Source organism: Terrapene carolina, unplaced genomic scaffold (genome assembly GCF_002925995.2).
Source record: "Terrapene carolina triunguis isolate 2854851 unplaced genomic scaffold, T_m_triunguis-2.0 Scaffold210, whole genome shotgun sequence".
Taxonomy (NCBI): domain Eukaryota; kingdom Metazoa; phylum Chordata; order Testudines; family Emydidae; genus Terrapene; species Terrapene triunguis.
In genome coordinates, this window is record NW_020664561.1 from 39389524 (window position 1) to 39414309 (window position 24786).

Sequence of the window (24786 nt, forward strand, 5' to 3'; positions counted from 1 at the left end):
CAGCAGTTTCATATAGTTCTGCATTATGGCTTTACAATTGTTTTTATATACCCTTTTCTGTACTAGTGCAATTATTTTTATGTAGCTTTTGAAAAAAACAATCGAAACAGCTACTAGAAAAATAAGTAGACATCATCCAAACTTTCACCTTAAGTCACAGTAGATTTGTTGCAGTTTCTGCGATAACCACTTTCTTCCTTTTCTTTAAAGCACATATGGTTGCACTTGTAATAAGGCAAACTGCTGTTATTAACCCGAATCCTAGCAACACTATCCTTGAAACACTGTACTCAATATTACCAGTGAGATAATCCATTGGGGGAACAAACTTCACTGCTTGTGCTATATTAGATATATCAGAGTGCAGAGAGGCTTTATCAATGGCACATACAGCCACATAGATGATGGTGATATTTTCTGTTGCAAAAGCTTCTGGTTTAAATACAAATATTTCCTTGTACCCAGCATGCTGAGGTGTCAAATCAGAAGTATTCACCAACATAGTTTTATCAAAGTTGTCTCTTAGTTCCAGAGGACTTTCACTTGTTCTTATTTCGTAACTTGCAGCTGAAAATGGAAATATGTCAACATAGATTATACCGAATGTATTTAACCCTGTAATTAAAACTGTTGATCTGTTCCTTTAGAAGCAGTCAAATTGTTAGCAACACAAGTGAGCGCCTATTCCAGTCACCCTATTCAACCATCTGAACAGTGAAGGTTGCATGCTGGACAGATCCCATAACAGAACACTTGCTCTGCTAACTTGAGGGAGACTTGAGGAAGCACTTGTGAACTTGAAATCTCACTGAAGACAAAGATTCACGACATTGAAATTAATAGCCAGAATGGGCTAATTCTGTCCTCATCCAAAGCCTCACAGCCCTACCAACTTCACTCAATTCAGCCTAGAATGAAGTAGTAAAATTACAGTAAAATTGTTGAGTCAAAGGCTTTCACTCTTCACTCCACTCTCTCCCTTCACATTTGGAGACCACATGGCTCCCTTCTGTGGCTGTTCAGAAACCAATACCACAATATTATGAAGGTAAAGCCTCCCATCACAATTGCAAGCACTACTTTTGAAATTCTTTTAAAACCCATTGGCCTAATCAGTCCAAAATCATCCCAAAACCTGGAGTGAAATTCTGGCCCCATTGAAGTTAATGGCAAAACTCCTATTGACTTCAATAAGATCGAATTCTTCCAAAATCTTTTGTATGCTGTGTTTCATGCTGAGTGACAGGAATGGCACATATAGGTCAGTTATGGGTAGCACACTGGTTCATAATGACTTTTTTTTTCATACCAACACCATAGAAATATTGGGTAAAAAATTTCAGAAAGTTTCTTCACTTGCTCTCATGCTTCAGAAGCATATTGGTTTGCACAGGCAAAACCTGTACTGATACTTAAAAAAAGGTGTGTTTTCACTGTACAAAATGGTTGTGGTTGCAAGTTTTTGTGAGCACAGTTAAGCAGAACCAGTGAAAATTTCTTTCAGTCACTGCACTTTCATTGCAATCAGATGACAAGCGACAGACCATCAAACATACCTTGCCCCTGGTCAAGATCATCCCCTGATGCTGTCCATGATAAAATAATCATATCATTGGCTGTTCTGGCATGAAGATCAATAATTTTACATGGTGGAAACACATCAGTATAGGGTCTAGTAGGAACAGCAGACATTATGAAGGAGCCTCCTGAGGCTGTTCTGCTGAAGCCACCTACTCTGGTTTGAATATCTTCATTACTGATGACGGAGGGTCTTGGTGGGTTCATCTGGATCTTACCTACAGCCACATACACAAAAAAAACTAACATAAAACCTCACCCACAACTGGACTTGTCGCAATATTTTCACATTATGGAGCTCTGAAGATATAATGACCCCAATTCTGATCTCACCTATACTGCTGTAAATCAGGAATAACTCCATTGAACTCAAGTATCAGAGGGGTAGCCGTGTTAGTCTGCAGCCACAAAAACAACGAGGAGTCCGGTGGCACTTAAAGACTAACAGATTTATTTGGGCATAAGCTTTCGTGGGTAAAAAACCCACTTCATGCATCTGAAGAAGTGTGTTTTTTACCCACGAAAGCTTATGCCCAAATAAATCTGTTAGTCTTTAAGGTGCCACGGGACTCCGTGTTGTTTCCATTGAACTCGGTGGTGTTGAGAGACCAGAATCACTCCATAGTATGTTCTCTGTATCTTCAAGAATACTGAATTAATGAGAATGAAAATAATACCTAAGTGAAGTAGTTGGGACTCAGCATAAAATGGTAAGTGTTTGACATTTGCTAAACCTTTATAACAATTCTGAATGTAAGATGATTGATTATGATTTTCCAGTGCCATTGAGGTACATGGCACTTTACAGATGTAGAGGCAGGAGAACTTCCAACATCTGCTTTTTTCACAGGCAAAACATAAATCCGTGTGGATTTATTCCTTCTAAGGTGCTATCTACATTACAAAAGTAGTGTTTTAAGAAATAATTATTTTAAACTTACTTTAAACACGGTTTTAACTACCCATTTTTTGCTCTTGTGTAGAAAGGGCAGAATTTAGTTAAAACAATTTCTGAAAAGCATCCAAAACTAATATCATCCAGCTGGGCAGATCCTTATACTTATGAAGATCTCTTAGCAAGGATGTCAATGCTCTAATGCCCTTTAACAGTGTTTGAGAGAATGTGATGCAGTTATTTATTCCAGTGTATCCACAATGGAGTTTGTTTTACATGCCTCAGCCCGCATTACTCCATCTTACCATTGTCTATGTAACCGGGTATATACATAGAATGACTCCATGGCACTGTGGGGTGTGGTCTGACAGTCTTGTTAGCTCGTTGAACACGTACTTTCAAGTTGTATCTGCCATTTTCAGAGAAAGAATAGATGTACCTGGAATAGACACCGTCATTCTTGATAATGTCTGACCCTAGACATAAAAAACAACAGAATTAGCACAAAGAAATTACTGCATTAGTTAGTTCTTCATTGTTAGAAGGAAACTCAAAGGCAGGGATGGAGGCAAATTCTGCTCTGACTTATAGCCCGTGCAACTCCATTGACTTTGGTGCTGTACAAAATCAGAGAATAATTTTGCCCAGGCGGTTTATAAAGTGACCAAGAGAATGCAATCGGAAACTAGAAAGCTTGCTTATCACCCTCAGGGATACTGACTGAAGGAGCAGCTGATTTCTCAGCATGGGAGAGTTAAGGGATTTTCATCTCTTGGGCCTATTGATTCCCAGCACAGATGATCATACAACTATATCATTAAAACCAAGTGAGCCAAAGTCAGACCACTGTAAGAAAAAGGCCACAGAATCAAACCACAATGCTCAGTTAAAAGACAATGATGCAAGTATTATGCTTTCAACAGATAGGCACGGTTGTGCAGCTGGAGGGAGATCCAGGGAGGTCTTTATTAAAATTCTGCCAAAAATTGAAGGGGCGTTGTGAGGCAATTGGTAGTGCCTCCTTTCTCACTGGTTATGAGAAAGAATAGATTCCTAATTCCCTCATACTTCCTTCCTGTAAGCATATATACACTTGGCAGTTGGTTGCATCGTAAAATTTTTATGGGAACCCTTGTTAATTGTTGGTAGCACTTCACCGTTGGCAGGTTATGACTTGATGTGAACTATGAACCAAATAAAACCCTAGTTACAGCCTGTTCTGGAAGGCCTTGCACACCAGCAAAAGACAGGCCACAGCACATTTGTTCCCCTGGCTATACACCATTAAAATTGCTGAAGATGCCAAAAAGCCAACTGCGAGTATGATTCAGTAGTAAGTGTAGTCGCACAAATTGCATATAACAGATGACAAGTCAAGAGCACCATTCACATTAAAATCTTTACATTTCCTGGGTGCCTCTCACATATAATCTGTGCTTTCAGAAACTGTTACAGCAGATTCAGCTGCCACACACTGCAGAAGCAAGAAGCTAAGTGTCCTTTTTGAAGCAACAGCTAGCTCCACTGAGGAAGATTTGAGGAGGTTGGGGGCAGGGAAATAAATAAAGGTCCAGAGGAGAAGCTGAAAACACTTAGGTCTCAGTCCTACAAAGGGATTTTCAGGCATGGGCTCTTATTCCCACATGGAGTCCTAGTGACATCAACTGGATTCTGATAGGGGCCTTAGCTCTAAGGATGACAGCAATGAGTAAATTAAATAAGTGGTGATGTAACTGGGATTAGATTCATCATAGCAGTAAATGCTAGATAATTATACAAAAGAAAACAATGTATAAGTCACCTCCCAATTTACAGAAATGTCAGTTAATAAAATTATGAAGTGATAATTACCGTCTATAAAAAGCCTTTATAATAGGTATGGTGCAGCACAGAGATACACATCGCTTCACAAAATACATAGACAACGACTGATTTGTCAGTGCCTTGCACCTCACATAGTCATTTAAAGCAGTGCAAAGCAAATGTATAATGGGTGTGAATGGTACTAAAGCAGAATGGTGATGTTTTACACCACTTCACATAGATGCAAACGATTGCACCGGGTGCAAGGCACTGGAGAATCAGGCTCAAACTGTTAGCTCCTCAGGGCAAGAAACTTAAGGGCCTGATCCTGCAAAATACTTATTACTGAGAAGTAATGTGTGTTTGGTGTTATTGGCTTTATACTACAAATACAGAACACCATCCATGTCCCTCCATTTGAAGGGGAGTAGAAGACTGGGCCCACTCAAATAGAGTATACACCAGAACTCTGTTAACACTTCAGTGGGACTATGCACACGCTTTTAATTAAGCGCATGCTGAAGTGCTTTGCAGAACAGGGACCTAAACTAGGAGTAATTCTACTAATGTCAGTTGCACTCATGTAAGTGAGATTGAAATCAGGGCCAATATCTCTCAGCACATTGTTTAAAAATCATACAATGCATTAGCAATTAAGATAGCCCTTTGATTTTTTTTTGTAAAATTGCAACATGTGTCACAAGAGCCTCCTTACCTGCACCATTGTCTAAAAGGTCCAAGATAAGTGGATCTCCAGTCTCTGGTTTGATAATGGCAGTTACATTTGCTCCAAGAATAGGTGAAAGCCCTCGACTGACTTGTGCATAAACAACCATCGATCTAGGGTATTCGTTTCTATCATTACTGATGTGGGCTTTCACAGTTATTGCAGGTATAGTAGAGTTTGCTGCTCGAGAAGTCACTGTCATAGTTAGAGCTTGAGGGGATAGGTGAGTATTCATGAGAGTGTAGGTCCACTCCCCAACCTGAAAAATAATATTTTAAAATTAAAGAACCCCCCTTTGATCAAGGATTTTAATTTTGGGCTTGATTCTGACATCCTTACTCGTGCCGAGTACCTTACTCTTCCTATAGCCTCGTTTAAATCACTGAGTAAATATTATTCTATGTGACTAAGAGTGACAGAATTTGTCACAGAGTGGGATTTTAAAAAGCCTTTCACATGCGAGTCGTCTTTACTCATTGAAGTATTTGCCTTTGGCCTCAATGGATTACTTATGAGAAAGGGCTTCTCATGTGAAGAAGGGTTTACAGATTCATGCCCTTCAGTGGTATAAAATTCAGCACCTCTAGTCTCATGGAGTCTGAGTGCGCAAAAGAATAATTAGGAAATATATAAATTTTAACAAAAAGCTGATGCACTGGATGTCATTGTTTTAACAAATCTTGTTAGCAACTTTAACATGCACTAATTTTGTGAGTATTTCAAAAGGAATTACACACACTGGATTAGTTCAGTCTTCACATGCTCCTTTTAATCTCTGGAGATGTCTCTCTCCTTTTCCTTTATTCTTGAGCCTTTTAATTTGATGTTTTTAAAGTACTGGTTCTTTTCAATTATGGCTTTGTAAATTTTAACAAATCATTTCAATCCTTTTGGTGCTACATATCAGACAGGGAAATAAAAAGGAAGAAAATGGACCCCTGGCATAGCAGTGAGGGGTTGGGAGATGTGGAGGTGAATTCTACTTTAAAGGAAGTGAAAATAAGATGCGTATAAGCTTTAAAGTCTCTTTTAAATCTAAAGAGACCCATTTTTCTGCTCAGTGGGTAAAACAAAAGGTTATGAAATTGCAATGTGGCAGAGTCATCATATCACACTCTGTTCAATTATTCCATATGTGATTACAATTTAAATAATTCATGTTTCACACATTGGTTACAGGCAGGGCCGGTGCTACCATTAAGGTGAACTAGGCGGTTGCCTAGGGCGCCAAGATTTGGGGGCACCAAAAAGCGGTGCCCCCAATTTTTTTTTTTTTACAGCGTTCCTCCCTGAGCGCACGGTCGCCGCTCCACTTCTCCCGCCTCCCAGGCTTGCAGCGCCAATCAGCTGTGTGGCGCCGCAAGCCTGGGAGGAGAATTAGAGTGGGGGCAGCATGCTCGGGGAGGAGGCGGAGCAGAGGTGAGCTGGGGTGGAGAGGTGCTGCATGGCTCCCCAGGCCGGGGGGGTGGGGAGCTGCCATGGGGGTGCCTCAGGATGGATGGGGGCAGGGAGCTGCCACAGGGCTGGGGGGGGGACACAAGGTGGAAGTTTCGCCTAGGGCAAAACTTCCTTGCACCAGCCCTGGTTACAGGGCCGCCCGGGGGGGGGGGGGGGGGAAGGCAAGTGGGGCAATTTGCCCCAGGCCCCGGGCCCCTCAGGGGCCCCCACAAGAATACAGTATTCTATGGGATTGCAACTTTTTTTTAATGGAAGGGGCCCCCAAAATTGCTTTGTCCCAGGCCCCCTGAATCCTCTGGGCGGCCCTGATTGGTTATGATCAAATGACAAAAGAGAAGTTAATTTCTACCTCTGCAATTCCTGGAATCTGGAGACGAGCTACCTGCAACACTGTATTAACCTCAAAGTCCTTATTGGTGTAGTTTTTTCCATTGGGATCAAGGAGAGTGATCCTCGGAGGTTCAGCAGTCTGCCATGTTACTACAAAGAAGGTATCCTTTCCTACTGTGCTATCAATAGACACTGTCCTACTAAACTGCTTATAGCTCTCAGTCCTTTCACCAGCGCTTTCAATCTATCAGAGAAAAAAAAAAAACCACAGAATTACTAGATAAAAAAAAAAAGCGCATTTTGCCCCAGATAAGACCTTCCATTTTACCCTTAAAAATAAAATCTCATGCTTAAATAGGACAAAATACATATTAAGACATTTGTCTTCATAATTTTCCTCTTGTTCTTCTGAGTATACTTCAGCAGTAATTCCACTGAAATCAGAGAAGTTACACTGGTATAAATGAAAGAATATTCAGGCCCAATGGCTTTCTTCCCAACATGATGCACACAATTCTCTCTACTAGATGGAATTTCTGACAAGCTCAAATATATGTTGGGATGATCCAGTGAACATAGTGTACTTAGACTTTCAGAAAGTCTTTGAAAAAGGTCCCTCACCAAAGGCTCTTAAGCAAAGTAGGTAGTCATGGGATAAGAGGGAAGGTCCTCTTATGGATTAGTAACTGGTTAAAAGATAGGAACCAAAGTTGCAAAAAACTTTCTGTGGCTGTCTAAATATGGAGGAGTTGGTGTACTCATAAGGTGAGTACTAGGGCTGGAAAAGGCCTCTCGTGTTATTAATTATTTGTTGAGTGCTGACAGAGAGCTCAGTGCGGTGCAAGGCATAAAAATAAAGACAGCTGGGAGGAGATAGGAGCCCATTCTTTGGGTGAGCCATAGTTCCTGGATGGTTCCCTGGATGGGTCAGTGCTAATGAACCATTGAGAATAGCCCACTTCCACCTTTATTGAATTGGCTCGTTAGCACTGACCCCCCACTTGGTAAGGCAACTCCCATCTTTTCATATGCTGTGTATTTATACCTCTCTACTGTATTTTCCACTCCATGCATCTGATGAAGTGGGTTTTAGCCCATGAAAGCTTATGCCCAAATAAATTTGTTAGTCTCTAAGATCCACAAGGACTCCTTGTTGTTTTTACTTGAAAAAGTTGCACCACCATAACTATTTCAGTCAGGGGATGGGATATTTTACCAAAATAGTTATACCAGTACAATTGTAGTGTGGACTCAGTTATGCTGGTATAAAGGGATCTTATACTGGGATAGCTTATTCCTTTTCCTGTGCAGGAATAGCTGTATCAGTATAAATACTTTTATACTGGTATATCTTCATCCACACTAGGAGGATAGTTAAAGCAGCACATATTTTATCTGTACAGATGCCCATATTCAATTAAGCGAAGCTTATTTACACCAGCCGAGGATTGGGCCAAATTGTGTATTCACAATATTCTCCTTTTCTTTTTGAGAGTCAATGTTCTAGTACATCCTACTCTTGGCAATCTATTTCCACACCCTTCTTTGCACACCGACAAAAGAAGCCCTGGTGGAGATACTCCTGTCTCCTCTTCAGCCTCTGTTTGTATCACTAGGTGATATATGGTGCTCAGCTGAACCTGCTGCAAACCTTCACACACCTCCATATGAAGAAGTGCATGTGCTCTAGCATGTATCAGAGCTTGTGGTAAAATGCTAAAGCACAGCACATTGTACAAGAACTCAAAGTGGACAGACCAGTGCCTAACACAAACTCAGCTAGGCCCAGCAGCTGTCCTGTAAAGGTGAGAGTGGTGGTCACAGCAAAGGGAGGCTTAGAGAAGTTTGCTGTGGGCTGACAGGTAGGAAAGATGCAAAGAGGGGAAAGAAGGGTTTGTGAATTGATCAAAACCTTACAGGAGGTTCAGTTCTTACTTTGCCTGAACTGGTTTGCCCATCCTTAATTACTACTTCCATGCCTCTTTCAAAATAAATACATACAGCATAATACAAAAGTTTTACTAATGCTGCAGTGCTAGTCAATTAACTGGGAAACCAAAGCATTAAAACTGGTTACAAGACCGACCTGAATGGAATGACTGAAAGTATCTCCACTCCCTGATGAAATTGCGCAGAAACCATCAATTAGGTCATTGGAGTCCAGTCTATCGGAGGCAAAAAACGCTAAGCCCCCTGAAATAGAGTACAGTTTTTATTTTGTAATAGAAACTCAATTTTTGCTGTTGTACAGTCTTTTGACATACTTGATATATGAACCCAGATTTAACTGATATAGAATCAACTCGCCACAAGAATCTTAGCCCGATGTTTTCAAAGCAACATGAGGATTGCTACATAACAAACATGGACTTTAATAGTTGGTAATTAAAAGCTCTCCCACTGCTTTCAAAATAGGTCTCATCACAGTGACAATCTAAATGTACCATCTCTGAATGACTCTCTTGATTTTAAAAATCATAGTAGTCATTTTACATTATTTACAGGATGCATTCCAACTGCATTACAGACCCAATCCTCTAAGCCTTACTAAATGAGACAACTTGTGACGAAAGCTTTATGAATGAATAAGGATTACAGGACTGGACGCTGCTTAGACATTTAGGGCCAGGTTTCCAAAAGTGGCCTCATTTTTATGGACATCACAATTTTTTAGTGCCTAGTAGCTTTAGACATATTTGGCCTAGTTGTCAAAGGTGTTCAGCCCCCAACGGTTCTATTGATTTAAAATAGAGGTATGGGTGATCAGCACTTTCAAAAGTGACTAATGATTTTGCATGCCTCCATTTGTGAGTGCCCAGTTTAAAACAAAGGGCGATACTGGTGCCCTCACACATGCTGGCGAGTTCTTACATGATTAGACCCCTTGGCTTTAATAAGGCTATTTGTGTGAGTAGGGGTTAGACTATGCAACCCTAACCATGTAATGATGGCTATGCAAAAATGAGGCTCCAAAAATTATTGTTCACTTTTGGAAACTTAGAACTTAGGCCCTGGATCTGACCTTGTAACATACATTCACATAGAATAAAATTCACCTTTGTAAAGAGGGCCAACACAAGGTCTACATTAAGTCCCACTTCAATCCTTGGGTGAAATTGACCCTTGTGTGGAGGGCCACTCCATGACAAATGGTCCTTACTCATAGTTTGTCTCACTGATCTCAGGCATTTAAATGGTTGAGATGGAAAAGGGAATTTTAAGCTTGAGGCTTCTCTATTCACTGAAATTCAATTTTCATTTTTATATTCTGCTAAAATACTCAGAGTCTAGCCATGTAAGTTCGTTAAATAAGCCATCCAATCAAGGAACAGAAACATTACCACATGACTTATGTATCTTACCAATGCAGCACAAAAATCAGTATGTTAAATATTGGGAATGAACTGTTAGTGAGCAATTGTATAGGAATAAGAAATTCGCAAATAATTTTGAATAATGTCTACACGTGAGAGTCTTGAAGTCTTCTCATGGACGTTTCAAACAGAAAATAAAAAGGGAAAAATTGACAAACTACTCATTATGAATTATCAGCTCAGCTCTGCAAAAGCAGTATTCTTTAGTAGTAGTTCCTTCAGAGTACAGAGACACTACCTACATAGTAGCACAGATTGTTTGAGAGAGAGAGAGCTACAACACTGCAAACAACCATAGATTGTTTTAACCAAACACAAGAGGGACAGCTCCACAGTCAAGCAAACATCTACATATTTACTTAACTTTACTCTGTTTACTTTACTATTTGAGCCAAGGGTTTATAGGATTGGGGACATGGTTTGTAAAAAATTTTTTACCTGTCTCATGGGCTAATTGTTCAACTTCTTTAGCAGCAGATGGGCCAAGAGCAATGGTGTGAATGATCGATCCACTGTTAATTACGTTAGAAAAGCATTCGATTATCCCACTGTCTTCTCCAGCTGTCAGTAATATAATTTCAGAACCATATATATTTCCATCTTGTTTTTTAATCACCTGATAATAAAGCACTAAGTATTAATATGAAAAAATGTACATTATATGCTCTGCACATACAGGTACAGGAAAATGGCATTGTAAGAGGAAGTATATCAAAGCAAACATAATGCAAATTCTCTTATATTCATCAATTTCTCTGCATTTCGTATCCATTATGTTATGGAGTGAAGAAATAATATCAACTAAATTAAGAATGTCCTGTATAGGTAAACTTCAGAAGGAAAGAGCACAGGGAACCCCTTCAACATTACCCCCTTCCCAGTGTACTTGTGCAGGACACAAATACCATTAAATAGCATCCAGGGGTTCTAGGCTTGTTGTCTCTCAAAGTATTTCCATATCAAATATGCTCAGCTGTTTTTTATTATATTTATTTTTATCTATCATCCCTGCTAACTCTGAATGTCAAGCTGGATTCTTTCCTTTTAATTTATCATCCACCAGTAATAAAGATTTTGCTAGCCAAATTATGTCCTGGGCTAACCCCATGCAACATTCAGTGTGTTTGCATAGTTGCAACTGATTAGAGCTGTTGATGCACAAGAAATAATGGAATTCCACTCACTCTTCCAGCTGTGTTGACCCTGTAGGGTAAACAGGAATAAAAAGTAGTTAAAATGTATTTAAGTCATTAGTGTTGGCAGATATGATCCTGAGTACACACACAGGGAGCAGGTCTGCAGAGTAAGAAGTGCCATTGTTGTTTAATCACTTATCAAAGCAGAACTGCACTTTCAATAGTAGATGAAAGAGTTTTGGAGAGTTCAGAAACTTTTCATTTGGGTGATTTCTAGTGCTAAAATTGCATGTTAAAATACAGATCATTAAATCTATGAAAGAAAGACTATGCAATGTAAACTAATTAAAGGAAAGTTTTTTTTTTTTTAAACTAATACCCTCCCTTGAAATATCCAATTTTATTAGTTATGATATTTAGTAGGTTGTAAATGTATTGTATGTATAGTGGAAAACCAATAAAAATTATTTAAAACAATATAATCAACAGACTCCATTTGATATAGCAACAAAAACCCAGAAATGTTCATAATTAGTGACTTCACAATTCACCTCAAATCCCAGCTGGAGACCCACACAAATGTTTGTTCCTCCACTAGGTGCAGCAGTAGGTAGGTAAGAAGCAAGCCGTTTCCTTATGTCCTTGTTGACTATTTGACGCAACTGACTTCTGATTTCTCCTTCGTTATTGAAGGTGACAATACCAACATAAGAATTGTCTTCAACAACTTGCAGTAGATACAGTTCTGCTGCCTGACGCAGTCGATTGAACCGATCATCCTATATATAAAAAGTTCAAAGCAAACAGTGCTATTAATAATTCGCAATAATGAAACCAGGCACCTCTAAATTATCTGCTGAAAAGAACAGCATCTTAGAGAAAAACAGCATAAAATACTGCATATTCAAAAACTAGTTTCAGTTTAGAATAAAAGGTGCCCATGGACAGGCTCTGCATGCCCTACCAATTATTTAAAATTACAAAACCAAAATGTGCAGCTCAATCAGCTTTACCTAGCAGTAGCATAGTCAAATTCTAAAACCCCCTACATGAGCCTATAGTCCAAATTCCCTGACCTCTCTTCAAAGGCTGGATGAAACAAATGAGCCCTGCAGTATGAAGTCTGGTACAGGATCACCTACACAGGCAATGCCCCTTCCGAGTTAATGGAAATCACAGAGCTGGTAACAGCCCTGGTTCGGCTGGAACAGTCCTAGGTATTTACAAATGGTCCCAGCCAGCTGCTGTCATGTTCAATGAAGAAAAGTCAGTTAGATTGAATAAGAAACTTGCTAAGGCAATATCGAATCAGTAGAAGGGAAGTGACGGTAGAGTCCTGAGAGGCTGACCAGTGGGCTAATTGCAGGAAAGCAGCTCTATTACAGCTCAGGATTCCTACCTGTAGCAGGCCAGTTAAACTGTGAGGGTTTCTGAGAGAGAAAATCAGTTGAGATGGGAAGGAATTCCTTTCTTGATTGGAAGCAAAAAATGAGACCCTAAGGGATGAAAAGAACCCCATACTTCCTTGTAATTCAATGGGCAGCTGACCCTTCTCCCTCACACACAGACACTGGGGGAATAGATTCCCAGGCAAGGTTTTCTGGGATTTGTAATTCTACTTTATTACAATTAGCAGTGATATAGGAGTATTGTGGCAGTGTCTATTGGCCCCAGTCGGAAAGCAGGGCCCTGTGCTAGTACGCACCCTATATGCCTAACACAAAGTTCCTGCCCCCAACAGAACTTACAATCTAAGCATAGTATGAGAAACAAGAGATGTATAGAACAGACAGACAGTGGTAACACAAGATAATGGTGAGAGGAGTATAGGTAGCTCTAGCAGTCAGGAAGGCCAGACTGCTACAGCTCTCAGGGTATATTTACACTGCAGCTGGCAGCATGTTTCCCAGCTCCAGTAGACAGACTGGCTGAGCTAGCACACTAAAAATAGCAGTGTAGCCAGGGGCAGCTAGGGTTGCCAGATGTCCGGTTTTCGACTGGAACACCCCGTTAAAAAGGGACCCTGATGGCTCTAGGACTGCTAAGGCTCCCTGCTGGCTCTGGCTCCACGCGGCTCCCGGAAGCAGCCGGCTTATCCGGCTCCTCGGTGCAGGGAGCGGCCAGGGAGGATCCGCATGCTACCCCTGCCACGAGCACCATCCCCACAGCTCCCATTGGCCGGGAACCACGGCCAATGGGAGCTGCGGGGGCGGCTCCTGCAGACACGGGCAGCACGCAAAGCCACCTGGCCACCCCTGCACCTAGGAGCCGGACATGCTGGCCACTTCCGAGAGCTGCTTCAGGTAAGTGCTGCCCAGCTGGAGTCCACAACCCTAACCCCCTCCTGCACCCAAACTCCCAAGTAGGTACTCAGAGTGTCTGGGCAGGTTTGCACTCAAGTCACTAGCCTGAGCGGTCACATGTGGTACTTCCAGCTACACTGCTCTGTTTATTATGCTATTTGGAGCAGAGCTTGCACATGTCTCTCTACCTAAGATGGGAAGCACTCTCCCAGTGTAGACATACCCTTAGAAGAAATGGTAGCCTGTTCCAGCAGCCCCCCACTGGCAGGAGAGAGCCCAAGAGAATGGCAGCAACCATAAGTGGGAGCCTGAAAGAATAGAATGTGTTAGAAGAGTTCTGTCTAAAAGCCATGTATATCTGTCTATGTCAGTAGGTCTCAACCTGTGGCCCAATCAGCACACTGCAGCCCATGTGACCGCTGCAGCCCATGTGACATCCTCAGGGCTATACAGGTAGTATCGGATGTGGCCCACATAATACATTGAAGGCCGCCCACAGTGGTAAATAGGTTGAGAACCACTGCTATATGCAGATAGCTTATATATAAAGGGCTTCCTAGCTGAGCTCTTAACAGGGGGAGCCACCTGAGGGCTAGGAGTGGGATTTAATTTCTGTTTCAAAAGATTTCTGAAGCAGAATTTTTTCCCACCTTTTGGATCCAATTACATCCATAACCTGGAAAATGAGGCAATGGGTCACACATTCTAAATCCAAACATAGCCAACGTTTGAACGGGTTGGGGCCAGGGAGGTTATACAGGAGACTACTGGTTTGGGTTCCTGTTTATTTGGGGGGTAAAGAGAAAAGGAAACATCTTTAAAAGTAACAAGGAGTCTGGTGGCACCTTAAAGACTAACAGATTTATTTGGGCATAAGCTTTCGTGGGTAAAAACCTCACTTCTTCAGATGCACTCTCCCAGTGTAGACGTACCCTTGGAAGAAATGGTAGCCTGTTCCAGCAGCCCCCCACTGGCAGGAGAGAGCCTTTTTTAAAAGTGACCTTTGATCTTAAGTGTCTCAGTGTCTGGAATCCAACTTGAGACACTTTGGGCCTGGTTTTGGTAGATGGTAAGCACCCATTGAAATCCAAGAGAATTTGTGACTTCTCAGCACGACTAACAATATCTTGCCTAAAGCGGACACCCAAACACTGAGGCACCCAAAATCAGAGGCTAACTTTGAAATTTTTATCAGTTTTCAGTCTTCGAATTTCATTCTCCCATCTAGGACTTTGCATCCCTGCCCTTCAACTGGGGCTGGAGGGCTGGAAGCAGCCCCCACCCTGTGGCTTGGGGGGGGGGGGGGGGATGGGGGCTGCAGCTGGGCTGTGAGTCCCTGTCCAGGAGCTGCAGCCAGCTCGGGAGCAGGAGCTGTGCGCTCCCTGTGGCTGCGTCCCAGCCCCACGGCTTCCACCAGGGGCTGCAGCGGGGACCATGCACGCCCCCTCGCTACATCCCAGGGCCATGTGCCCTCCCCCATTGCAGTTGGGGCTAGGCAGGGGCTGCAGCCCCAGCCACGCACCCCTGTTCCACAACTGCAGCCAGCTCTAGAGCAGGGGCTGCGTGCCTCTCCCCCACCCCCGACTGCACACCTCCCACCCCCGCTGTGCCCCAGCCCTTGGCTTGTGCTGGGGGCTGCAGTGGGGACCATGCTGCAGCTGGGACTGCATGCCCCCGCTGGCGGCTGCAGAGGGAGCCAAGTGTCCACAGGCCGCAGCTTCCCAGGGCTGCTGCCAGGGCTTGGCGGGGGGCTGCCACCAGGGCCGCACACTCCTATCCTGCAGCTGCAACCAGCTCAGGAGCAGGGGTTGCACGCCCCTCCGTAGCTGTGCTCCCCCGCTGCAACCACTAGAACCGGAGCTGTGCCTCCCGCCATGGTGGGGGGGCTCGGCCTGTGGGTCCCCCGAGGACTCCATTCCTCCCCCCTACTTTTAGTAAAGTCACAGACAGGTCACGGGCTCCATGAATTTTTGTTTATTGTCGGTGACCTGTCCCTGACTTTTACTAAAAATAGCTGTGACTAAATCTTAGCCTTAATAATCACCACTATACATGTTTTGTTGTTGTTTTTTTAAACACACGCACATGCCCCCACCCACCCCATGACAGGATTAAAAATTTCGTCAGCAAAAAAATAGCCCCTGGTTAGTATAGATAAGGTGTTTGAATGCATAATGTAAACAAGTCAAATGTGTTTACAATAAACAGACAGTAATATTTCTGAGGGACGATTTACCCCATTCATGCTGTGGGAAACATCAAGAACTAAACAGATCACTCTGTCTCTCTTCTGTAGCAATGAGAAGGTAGGAGGAGGTGGGAGGCTGGGGTCGGTCCTTGGAAGGGTGTTATTAAAGTCCATAGAGCTTATTATTACATCCCAGGTACTTCTATAGTCGCACATTCTGTTTTGCAGATTGGGAGCTTCTCTATTATGGTTACTTTCATTACAAAATTCAACCACCTAGAAGTGGGAAACAAATAAATAAAGCCAGCAACACAAGAATACAAATACTGATGTAAGAAAAATAATAATGTGGAAGTATATAGTGCCTTTTACTACAGGAGCCAGGAGCACTTTCAGTTAATTTTATTATATCTGTTTTATCAACACAGTAACCGAGGCACTGACACAGGTTAAATGAGCTACCCAAATTAACGGCAGAGTGAGGCACAGAACCTAGAAATTCTCTCTCGCAGTCACATGCCCAATCCACTAAGCTATTGCAGCCCCTAATCTAATATTACTGCTTAGGCACTGTGTTTCCCTCTCATGTCCAGCATGCAGGTGCCATGTAAGAAGTATAATTTAACCCATCATGAGTAAGACGAAAATCTGAGCCCAGTCCTTATTTACGCAAAACTCCATTGAAAGTCACTGGAATTTTTGCCTGAGTAAGGATTACAGAATTTGCCCCTGTGGAAACAACAATATTGCTTATATGATCCTAGTTTAGGGACATCCACAAATGCATATAATGTACATTTCTATAATGGTTTGAAAAGTAGAGTCTGATTTGTGAAATATACCAGGGGTCCAAAAGATATTCTAGATTTTTATTATGGACTGTCATATATAATTGAGACATCAGTATATAGAAAACAGTTCAGCATTCATTGATAGAAATGTTTTTAATACACTGCTACCTCGATATAATGCGACCCGATATAACACGAATTCGGATATAACGCGGTAAAGCAGTGCTCTGGGGGGGCAGGGCTGCGCACTCCAGCAGATCAAAGCAAGTTCAATATAACGCAGTTTCACCTATAACGCGGTAAGATTTTTTGGCTCCCGAGGACAGCGTTATATCGAGGTAGAGGTGTAGTTTGTTTACTGAGATAAAGGTTTAAACAAACTTAGCATTTGTAAAAGGAGGATAAAGTGTAATATTTGCAACTGTAGAGTGGCTTGTAGAAAAAAATCTATTTTTCTGTGATTATACTTACAGATGATAAGCTTTGCATGTACATTATTGATGACTTTGCAGTTTGAGTTCTCTCAGGAATAAATGCACATCCTTCCTTAAAAAGTCCCGTCAGCTGATTAATGACACAATTTCCTTCAGTGCAGGATTTTTTTTCACAGACATAGATCCCTGTAAGGTCAGATGTACACCTGGGAATGAAAGAATATTTATAATTTAGAACTTCCTGACTGGAATTAGGCCCCAATTATGGGTATGAGTGGAGCACTGACTTTAATGACACAGTTGTCCACTGGGCAGAGCCTAATTGCAGGATCATGGCCTTAATGAGTTACACACAATTAATGTGTTTGAAGAGGTATTTTTTGTAGAAATGTATTCCATACACAAGGAAGGACCAGTTCTACTATTTTTTGATTTTTCAGTCATTCTAATCCATTGAGTGAATCAAAAATATTAATCTTGCAGAATTTAGTCTTGCTTTTCATGCATTTCATGGTTAATACTTCATTCTGAAAAGTGACTGTCTTAAAATGGCTTCATGTGGATTTATGGTGATAGTCTCTCAATGACTTCCAGATACAATGTGCTAGTTTTAACAAGTAAAAACATGTTGCTGTTTTTTCTAATGTCCAGCCCTGGCATATGGGAAGAGAGGCAGCATGGAGAAAAAAAGATGAAACAGAGACAAGCCCACTGGATGAGAGCAGGTCACGTAGCAGTGATGGTACTAGTTCTGAGGCAGTAATGGCAGAGAAGGTGAAGAAAAACTAGCCCAGCACAAGAAGCTTTGGAAGAAAGAATGGGGCCTGCAGAATATTGGGAGGGATTAGAGGAGAGAAGACAACTAGGAAAATGAAAAGAGAAAAAGGAGGCAGCAGAGAAAAGGAACAGGCAGCTGACAGACAGCCAAATAGATGGGGTAACAGGAAAGGGAATTGCTGAACATCTGCCTCTCCAGATTGAGAGCAATTCTGAGTCTACAGGAACAATGCAGAAGAAAATCAGGCTCAGTGTCCTTGACAAATCACTAACCACAACAGTGTTAAGAGAGGAAAATGCAATGTGGAGCAAGGAAAGATAATAATTAATGCAATTCATATGAACTAATTGCAGTGTAGGTAGGATATTTTTATGTGGGGTGAAATAGGCACTAAGAGAAAGAGACACTTGAGAAGTTTACAGAAACAAACCAGATTTGTACCCGACTGAAACCCATATTTCTAAAGCCGATCAGAACTGGAATTTAAAAGAGTAAAATAACTTACCTTGTAACTTTAACTTGATTTTGTCCAGTTATATAGAAAGGCTTTTCATTATTATACTCGTCAAATACCCCCCACCGAAGGTGGGCCCATTCATGGACAAAAACTCTGCCTGTGGGAATAGTACATGGAAACTTAAGGGGTACTGTAAGATGTATTCTGTTTGTTTGTCTGTACAGATCACTGTACATAAAACCAACCAGCAAAGATGTATAGTAACTGAGTACCTAGCAAATCCCACTGTGGAACAGTAAGAGTGGGTGCTCAATATTTTTCAAAAAAAAAAAATCAAGCCATTTATATTGGTGCTTAAATATGGCTAACGCTAGACACTCTCATTTGAAAATCTTGGCTTTTATTTCTTTGAAAATTACCTTCTAACTTTACTATATATCTGGGCTTGCCCTAAACCTATAGTGACACAGATGGGCAATGAGGTTTGTTTTTGTTTTTTAATATGCATTGAAATTGTAGGAAGGTGCACAATGAACAGTAATTAAAGACTTAAGGTTCCTGGTTCCTTGATTTTCTTTTAGGTGAACTGAGTTCTTTAGATGCCAAGGGAATGGGGCAAAAGCAAATCCCTATACAATTTTAACATAGGGTTTGCAAGTAGTGCTTGCTAGAGAGACATCTGTGAAACATTTGCAGCAAAGGGTTCAACTATGCAATTTTCCATTTTTTTCATTTTATTATGAATTTAGACATGGTACTTGCATGCAAATTTTGCACATATTTTCCCCTGAAAATGGGCCCATTGCCGAGATAATTTGGATTTGAATTTTCACATCTATTTGATGGAAAAAAGTCACTGAATTGAAACTCACAGAAAAGTTAAATCTCTCAGTCAATCTCTCTGCAATGGGTACTCACTCATCCCCATGCTCATCATGTGATGTCTGTGTTTGGGAAGCAGTTTTACCCAAAGTGAAATGGAGAAAAGTTTTCAATAATTTCCACAGTTTTCATTATTGTCATTATTGAATTGACAGACTTTCTTAAGAAAATAATTGCTCAAAAAGCAAACAAAACAAAAAACAACAACCCAAGTTCAACTTGGGCTCTAATTTTCCATGCTTGAAAGAAACAAAGAGGCTAATGGCCAGATCCAACTCCCATTGAACTGACCCTAAGTTAGTTGCCTCCTGTGAGTCAAAGGCAGACAATTTCCACACCCTACTGGTGCTCATAATAAAATTAACTTATCTTCAATTACACATGTATGATATTTTAGATTATTAGTTAAGCTTTTTCATGTATGCTTGAATACACAGTGCATGCAAATGAATTAATATTACTATGACAACTTCGGCACTCCTTGACTTTTTAACGTTCATGGACTCAGTCTTGCAAATCCTTACTTAGGCACTCACATAAGTGATTGCAAAGATGACCACCTGGAAGCTCACAAGTGGCACAACCATGAATCATGAAAGTCAATTATTAGGAAGAGAAAGAGGTAACATTGGCTTAGCCAGCCCAGTAAGTACTTCTCCAAACCCTACTTGCATTACTCACATAAGTAGTCCCACTGACTTCATTGGGACTACTCACAGCATTTTTAGCTTAATGAGTACTTATCTATGTCATTGATATCATTGCATTTAATATGTGCTTTTGCGTTAAACAAAATTAACTTCATGTCCCGTGTAATGAGTGGACAATCCTGACAAAAATAATTTTTGGAATACTATCAGTTTTCCTTATTTATATGGCTGGATATCACAAGTGGTTGCTCTGTTATTGTAGCCATGTTGGTCCCAGGATATGAGAAAGACAAAGTGAGTACGGTAACTTTTACTGGATTAACTTCTGTTGGTGAAAGAGACAAGCTTTCAAGCTCCTCAGAACTCTTCTTCAGACCTGAGCTTAAAAGCTTGTCTCTTTTACCAACAGAAGTTGGTCCAGTAAAAGAAATTTCTCACCCACCTTGTCTCTGGATTTCATCATGTCATATGATTTTTAATAGGGATAGTATAGGTATGTTTAAGCATGCCCTGCTGCAGAGAGAATAGACTAGATCTATGACCTCATATATATTTCTATGATTTTTTTGGCCACACATTTGAGGAGAGGTAAACTTGGACTATTGTATAACTACTCTACATAAAGTGTATTTTGGGGCAGGGGAGAAATATCTCAATCCTGCAAAGTGCTGAGATCCCAATAACCTACTTCACAGTGGTGTGAGACTTTATTAATGTTTGTAAAGCACTTTGAGGTCTTCAGATGGAAGGAGCAATACAAGTACCTAGTATTATTACGACTCTTGGCATACTTAGTAATTGACTTCTACACGCGTGAAAGTGACAGCAACTATTATATAGAGAGTCCTCATAGATACACCTCTTTTGCTGAACACAAAGGAGAATAAAAACAGAAAATTAAGAATGATTTAGTAAATTTACCCCGTGATCCATAGACATCAATCAAATAATCATTTACTAGGAAGTTAGGTGTGAAATGAATATATTTTCCCATGTTTCCACATTCTCCATATTGTAGGGTATATGGCTCATCTCCATGTTTCCAATAAGGAGCAGCAACTATGACCTCTGCCTAAAATTACAAAAATGTCGTGTTTAATTAATTAAGTGTCGTGATATTTTGTTCTATGTAAGTACAGCATCTAGCACAGAGGGGTCCTGGTCTGTGACTGGGACCCTTAAGTGCTAGTACAATACAAATCATAAAAACATTTTGGGTCTGACTTTCATTTACACTAAGACCACATTACACCTTTCTGGAGAATAAAGGGGCCTTAAAGAGGGAGAAAATTACATTTATACTCATACTCCGGCCTCCTTACGTGACTAAAGTGTGTAAAATGGCCTTAAGGTAAATAAAAATCAGTCCCTGTACATATAGCAATAAACAGAGACACCACGGTCCAGCAAATACTTTTATAACGTGTGCAGTTTTCTTGATAATACTCTTTTCATAAGAACGGCCATACTGGGTCGGACCAGTATCCTGTCCTCTGACAGTGACCAATGGCAGGTGCCCCAAAGGGAATGAATAGACAGGTTATCATCAAGTGATCCATGCCCTGTCACCCAATCCCAGCTTCTGGCAAACAGAGGCTAGAGACATCATTCCTGTCCATCCTGGCTAATAGCCATTGATGGACCTATCTTCCATAAATCTATCTAGCTCCCTTTTGAACCCCGTTATAGTATTGGCCTTCACAACACCCTCTGACAAGGAGCTCCAGAGGTTGACAGTGTGTTACGTGAAAAAATACTTTCTTGTGTTGGTTTTAAACCTGCTACCTATTAATTTCATTTGGTGGTCCCTTGTTCTTATATTATGAGAAGGAGTAAATAACACTTCCTTTTTTACTTTCTCTATACTACTCATGATTTTATAGACCTCTATCATATCCCCCCTTCATACTTGTTTCCTTTCTAGTATGTAGCCAGTTTCTTCCTTTCAAAAGTTCTATTTTACACATTCTATCGCTCTGTGACAGTAGAAACACATTAACTTATTTTGGAAATCATTTTAACATTATTTTTGCCTAGTATTGATAACCTTCATTCAAATAATTAGCCAAACAAGTTTTTCTTTATTTTTCTCTGATATTTTCTCCCCAGTCAGAAAACAGATGCCAAAAGTAATGATCAGTGAACCTTTTTCTTTGTGAGCCCCCGCTCACCGCCGCCAACATGCTATTAAAACTCCCTGGCCCACCCGTGCCACAATAACTGTTTTTCTCCATATAAAAGCCAGGGCCAGCATTCGGGTGTAGCAAGCAAGGCAACTGCCCAGGGCCCCATACCACAGGTGGCCCTATTAAGCTAGAGTTGCTCAGGCTTCAGCTTCAGCCCCTGGTGGCGGGCCTTGGGGCCCTGCGCTTTGGCTTTCTTCCCTGGGCCACAGCAGGTCTAACATTGGCCTTGATTGGTGGTCCCCCCTGAAATCTGCTCACAACCCCCCAGGGGGCCCTGGACCCCTGGTTGAGAACCACCGCTGTATAACACTGGTAGGGCAGATTGCCTGTACCAACTGTTGGGTCAACTTCAAACAAAAACATTCAGAGAATCTCTGGGTTTAATGCTATCCAGGGGCATGAAGGAATGTGCACAAACTACATATTTAAGTGGATTTACAGAACAGCAAGCCTGCCCACTGGGTGACTTTTTACTTGTGAATACTGATATAGTCCAGAGGTTTTGTACGTAAGCAGCATCCTCAGCTGGAGATAGGATAGTCAAGGGGGGAAGTCAAATCCAGAAATGCCTTAATGAGCCTTCATTCTTGCCATCCAAATAGTCAAGAGTGAAAGAAGGGGGCAAGAAGAGGAGCAGACAGCAGGGCCTTGGTGCAGTGACGTAGCTTTTGTACACTGGGGAGGAGGAGTGTGTATCTGGCATGGGAAGGGGAGAGACTCAGTGGTGGAAATGGATGTTTAGTGTCCATAGGGTAAAAGGAACATTTGTTTTTAAAACATGCTCATGATGGTACTTCAGTTTCTAAGACAGGCTTTAAATATTACCTTTTCATATGACTCATGTTTTGGTTTCTCATAACTGTTTGCTTTCCATGTAGCAGGTATTAAAATCTTTATATTCTGGAAATAGACTCTTCTTTGTGTAGCATTGAACAAATAAAAGGAAGCTTCAGTTATCATTTCCTAGTAATAAAATGAAATTAAAAAATTACAGTAAACTTACTGGTTTCAGAGTAGCAGCCGTGTTAGTCTGTAGCCGCAAAAAGAACAGGAGTACATGTGGCACCTTAGAGACTAACAAATTTATTTGAGCATAAGCTTTCATGGGCTACAGCCCACTTCATCGGATGCATAGAATGGAACACACAGAAAGAAGATATTTATACATACAGAAAACATGAAAAGGTGGAAGTAGCCATACCAACTGGAGTCACTGGGGCATTAGGTCAGTGGTGTATGTTACTATGCGCAGCAAGAGCTGTAGAAAAGTATCTGGACAATCAGAAGAAAAAAAAAATACTTCACCTTTTTATAGTGTTTTCATCCAAGGATGGCAATGTGCTTTACAAATGTGCATTAACTCCCACACCACCTTTGTGAGGTTCGACTAAATGTTGTTATTGTCACTTTACAGGCTGATAAGCTGAGTCACATAAGGGTTGTAACAAGGCTAGAGAGAGAATCCGTGTCAGAGCCAGAAACAGAGATCTGATTCTTGCACCTCAGCTTCATCCACTAGTCAGATCATCTTTTGGTGATAAATACAATTGCAAACAATAAAGCGTAACATGTGTAACCTGCTGGTATAAATTATGCTTGAACAATCTCACTTAAGCTCAGTTTTAATGAGACAGGTTAAACATACATACTGCATTGCACTTGTCTGGCCAATTACAATTGCCGTAATAACTTTCACAATATCAGTCAGGAGTGGAACTAGGAGAACAACTGGCTTTGGAGCTGTTACTGCAGATTCCCTTTCATGTTGAAACTCTGGGCCTGTTGAAGGCCACACCTTCTTAGATGAACACCTAGATATTAACATAGCAGCAACATGCTAGCAAAATACTAAATGCATCATAGACTCACAGAGTCTCTAAGGCAAGAAGGGACCATTGTGATTATCTAGTCTGACCTCCACTAAAACACAGGCCATAGAACTTCTCCACTATGATTCCTAGAGCAGATGTCTTAGAAAAATATCCAATCTTTATCTAAAAAAATTGTTATACCCTATGCCCTTGGGCAGATGCCCAGCTTCAGCAGGGCCACCCCACATTCATTATTTGAATCTATACCTTGGCAATAACTTCAGCAATAGAAACAGAGTTAGTGGTGTGTTACTGCACATAGCTTTTTAAAAAATACCCATCACCCTTAATATCAGGAGTTTGCTTCATTCCGGTGAGCTTGTGACAAGGAATTCCTTGCAGCTTTCAGTGAAAAATACTTTGTGAAAACCTAGCGGGGTCAGACTCTTTTTAAAAAACCCTCAAGCATTTCTGCAGCCCACAAGGGAAGGTGAAGGCCACACAGGGTGTAACCAAAGTGGGACTGTTCCAGCCCAGCACTGCACTGGCTTGCTTCTGCCTTATTGAACTGGTGCTACTCACGGGGGTGAGCTGTGGGACGATTCAAGCTGCAGGGAAGCCGGTTTGTATTGCAGGAAGAGCTCGAGCGTGGGGCCTCTTACCTTGATGTTTGCGAGGAGTTTCTGGTCTTCTGGCACCTGCGGGTTGATCGCAACAAGTAGCCCATCGTAGCCATTGCCCTGCAGCCGCACCGCAGCGCCCCGGGCGGCCGCCAGAGTGAGCAGCGTCAGCAGCCAGCCTGCAGCAGCAGCCCCGTCTCCGCAGCTCATCCCGCGGGCAATGGGGGACTCGGACCCCGCACAGTCGCCCTGCTGCCTGCACGATGCCGGAAGGTGCCGGGGCTGGGCTGCCAAGCTCACTAGCTAGGAGGGAGGAGCGCGGCAGGGCGGTCTAGGAACTGGCCCAGCTCGCCTCACCCTAGACGGGGCTCCTAACCTGCTCGCC

The 24786-nt window shown here is 41.7% G+C and overlaps 1 protein-coding gene across 1 annotated transcript; it reads right to left on the bottom strand.

Annotated features, from left to right (window-relative positions):
- Window positions 1-86: 86 nt before the first annotated feature.
- Window positions 87-24611, bottom strand: LOC112107719 (calcium-activated chloride channel regulator 2). The gene is made up of 14 exons (XM_026655532.1): window positions 24444-24611; window positions 22796-22933; window positions 20706-20856; window positions 18301-18409; window positions 17055-17223; window positions 15841-16068; window positions 11853-12080; window positions 10604-10781; window positions 8878-8984; window positions 6811-7035; window positions 4992-5262; window positions 2779-2949; window positions 1557-1796; window positions 87-567 (listed from the first exon to the last, which is right to left on the bottom strand). Exons 1-14 carry the CDS (start codon window positions 24609-24611, stop codon window positions 155-157), a joined length of 2796 nt encoding a protein of 931 aa, XP_026511317.1. The 3' UTR covers window positions 87-154.
- Between the last annotated feature and the right edge of the window lie 175 nt (window positions 24612-24786).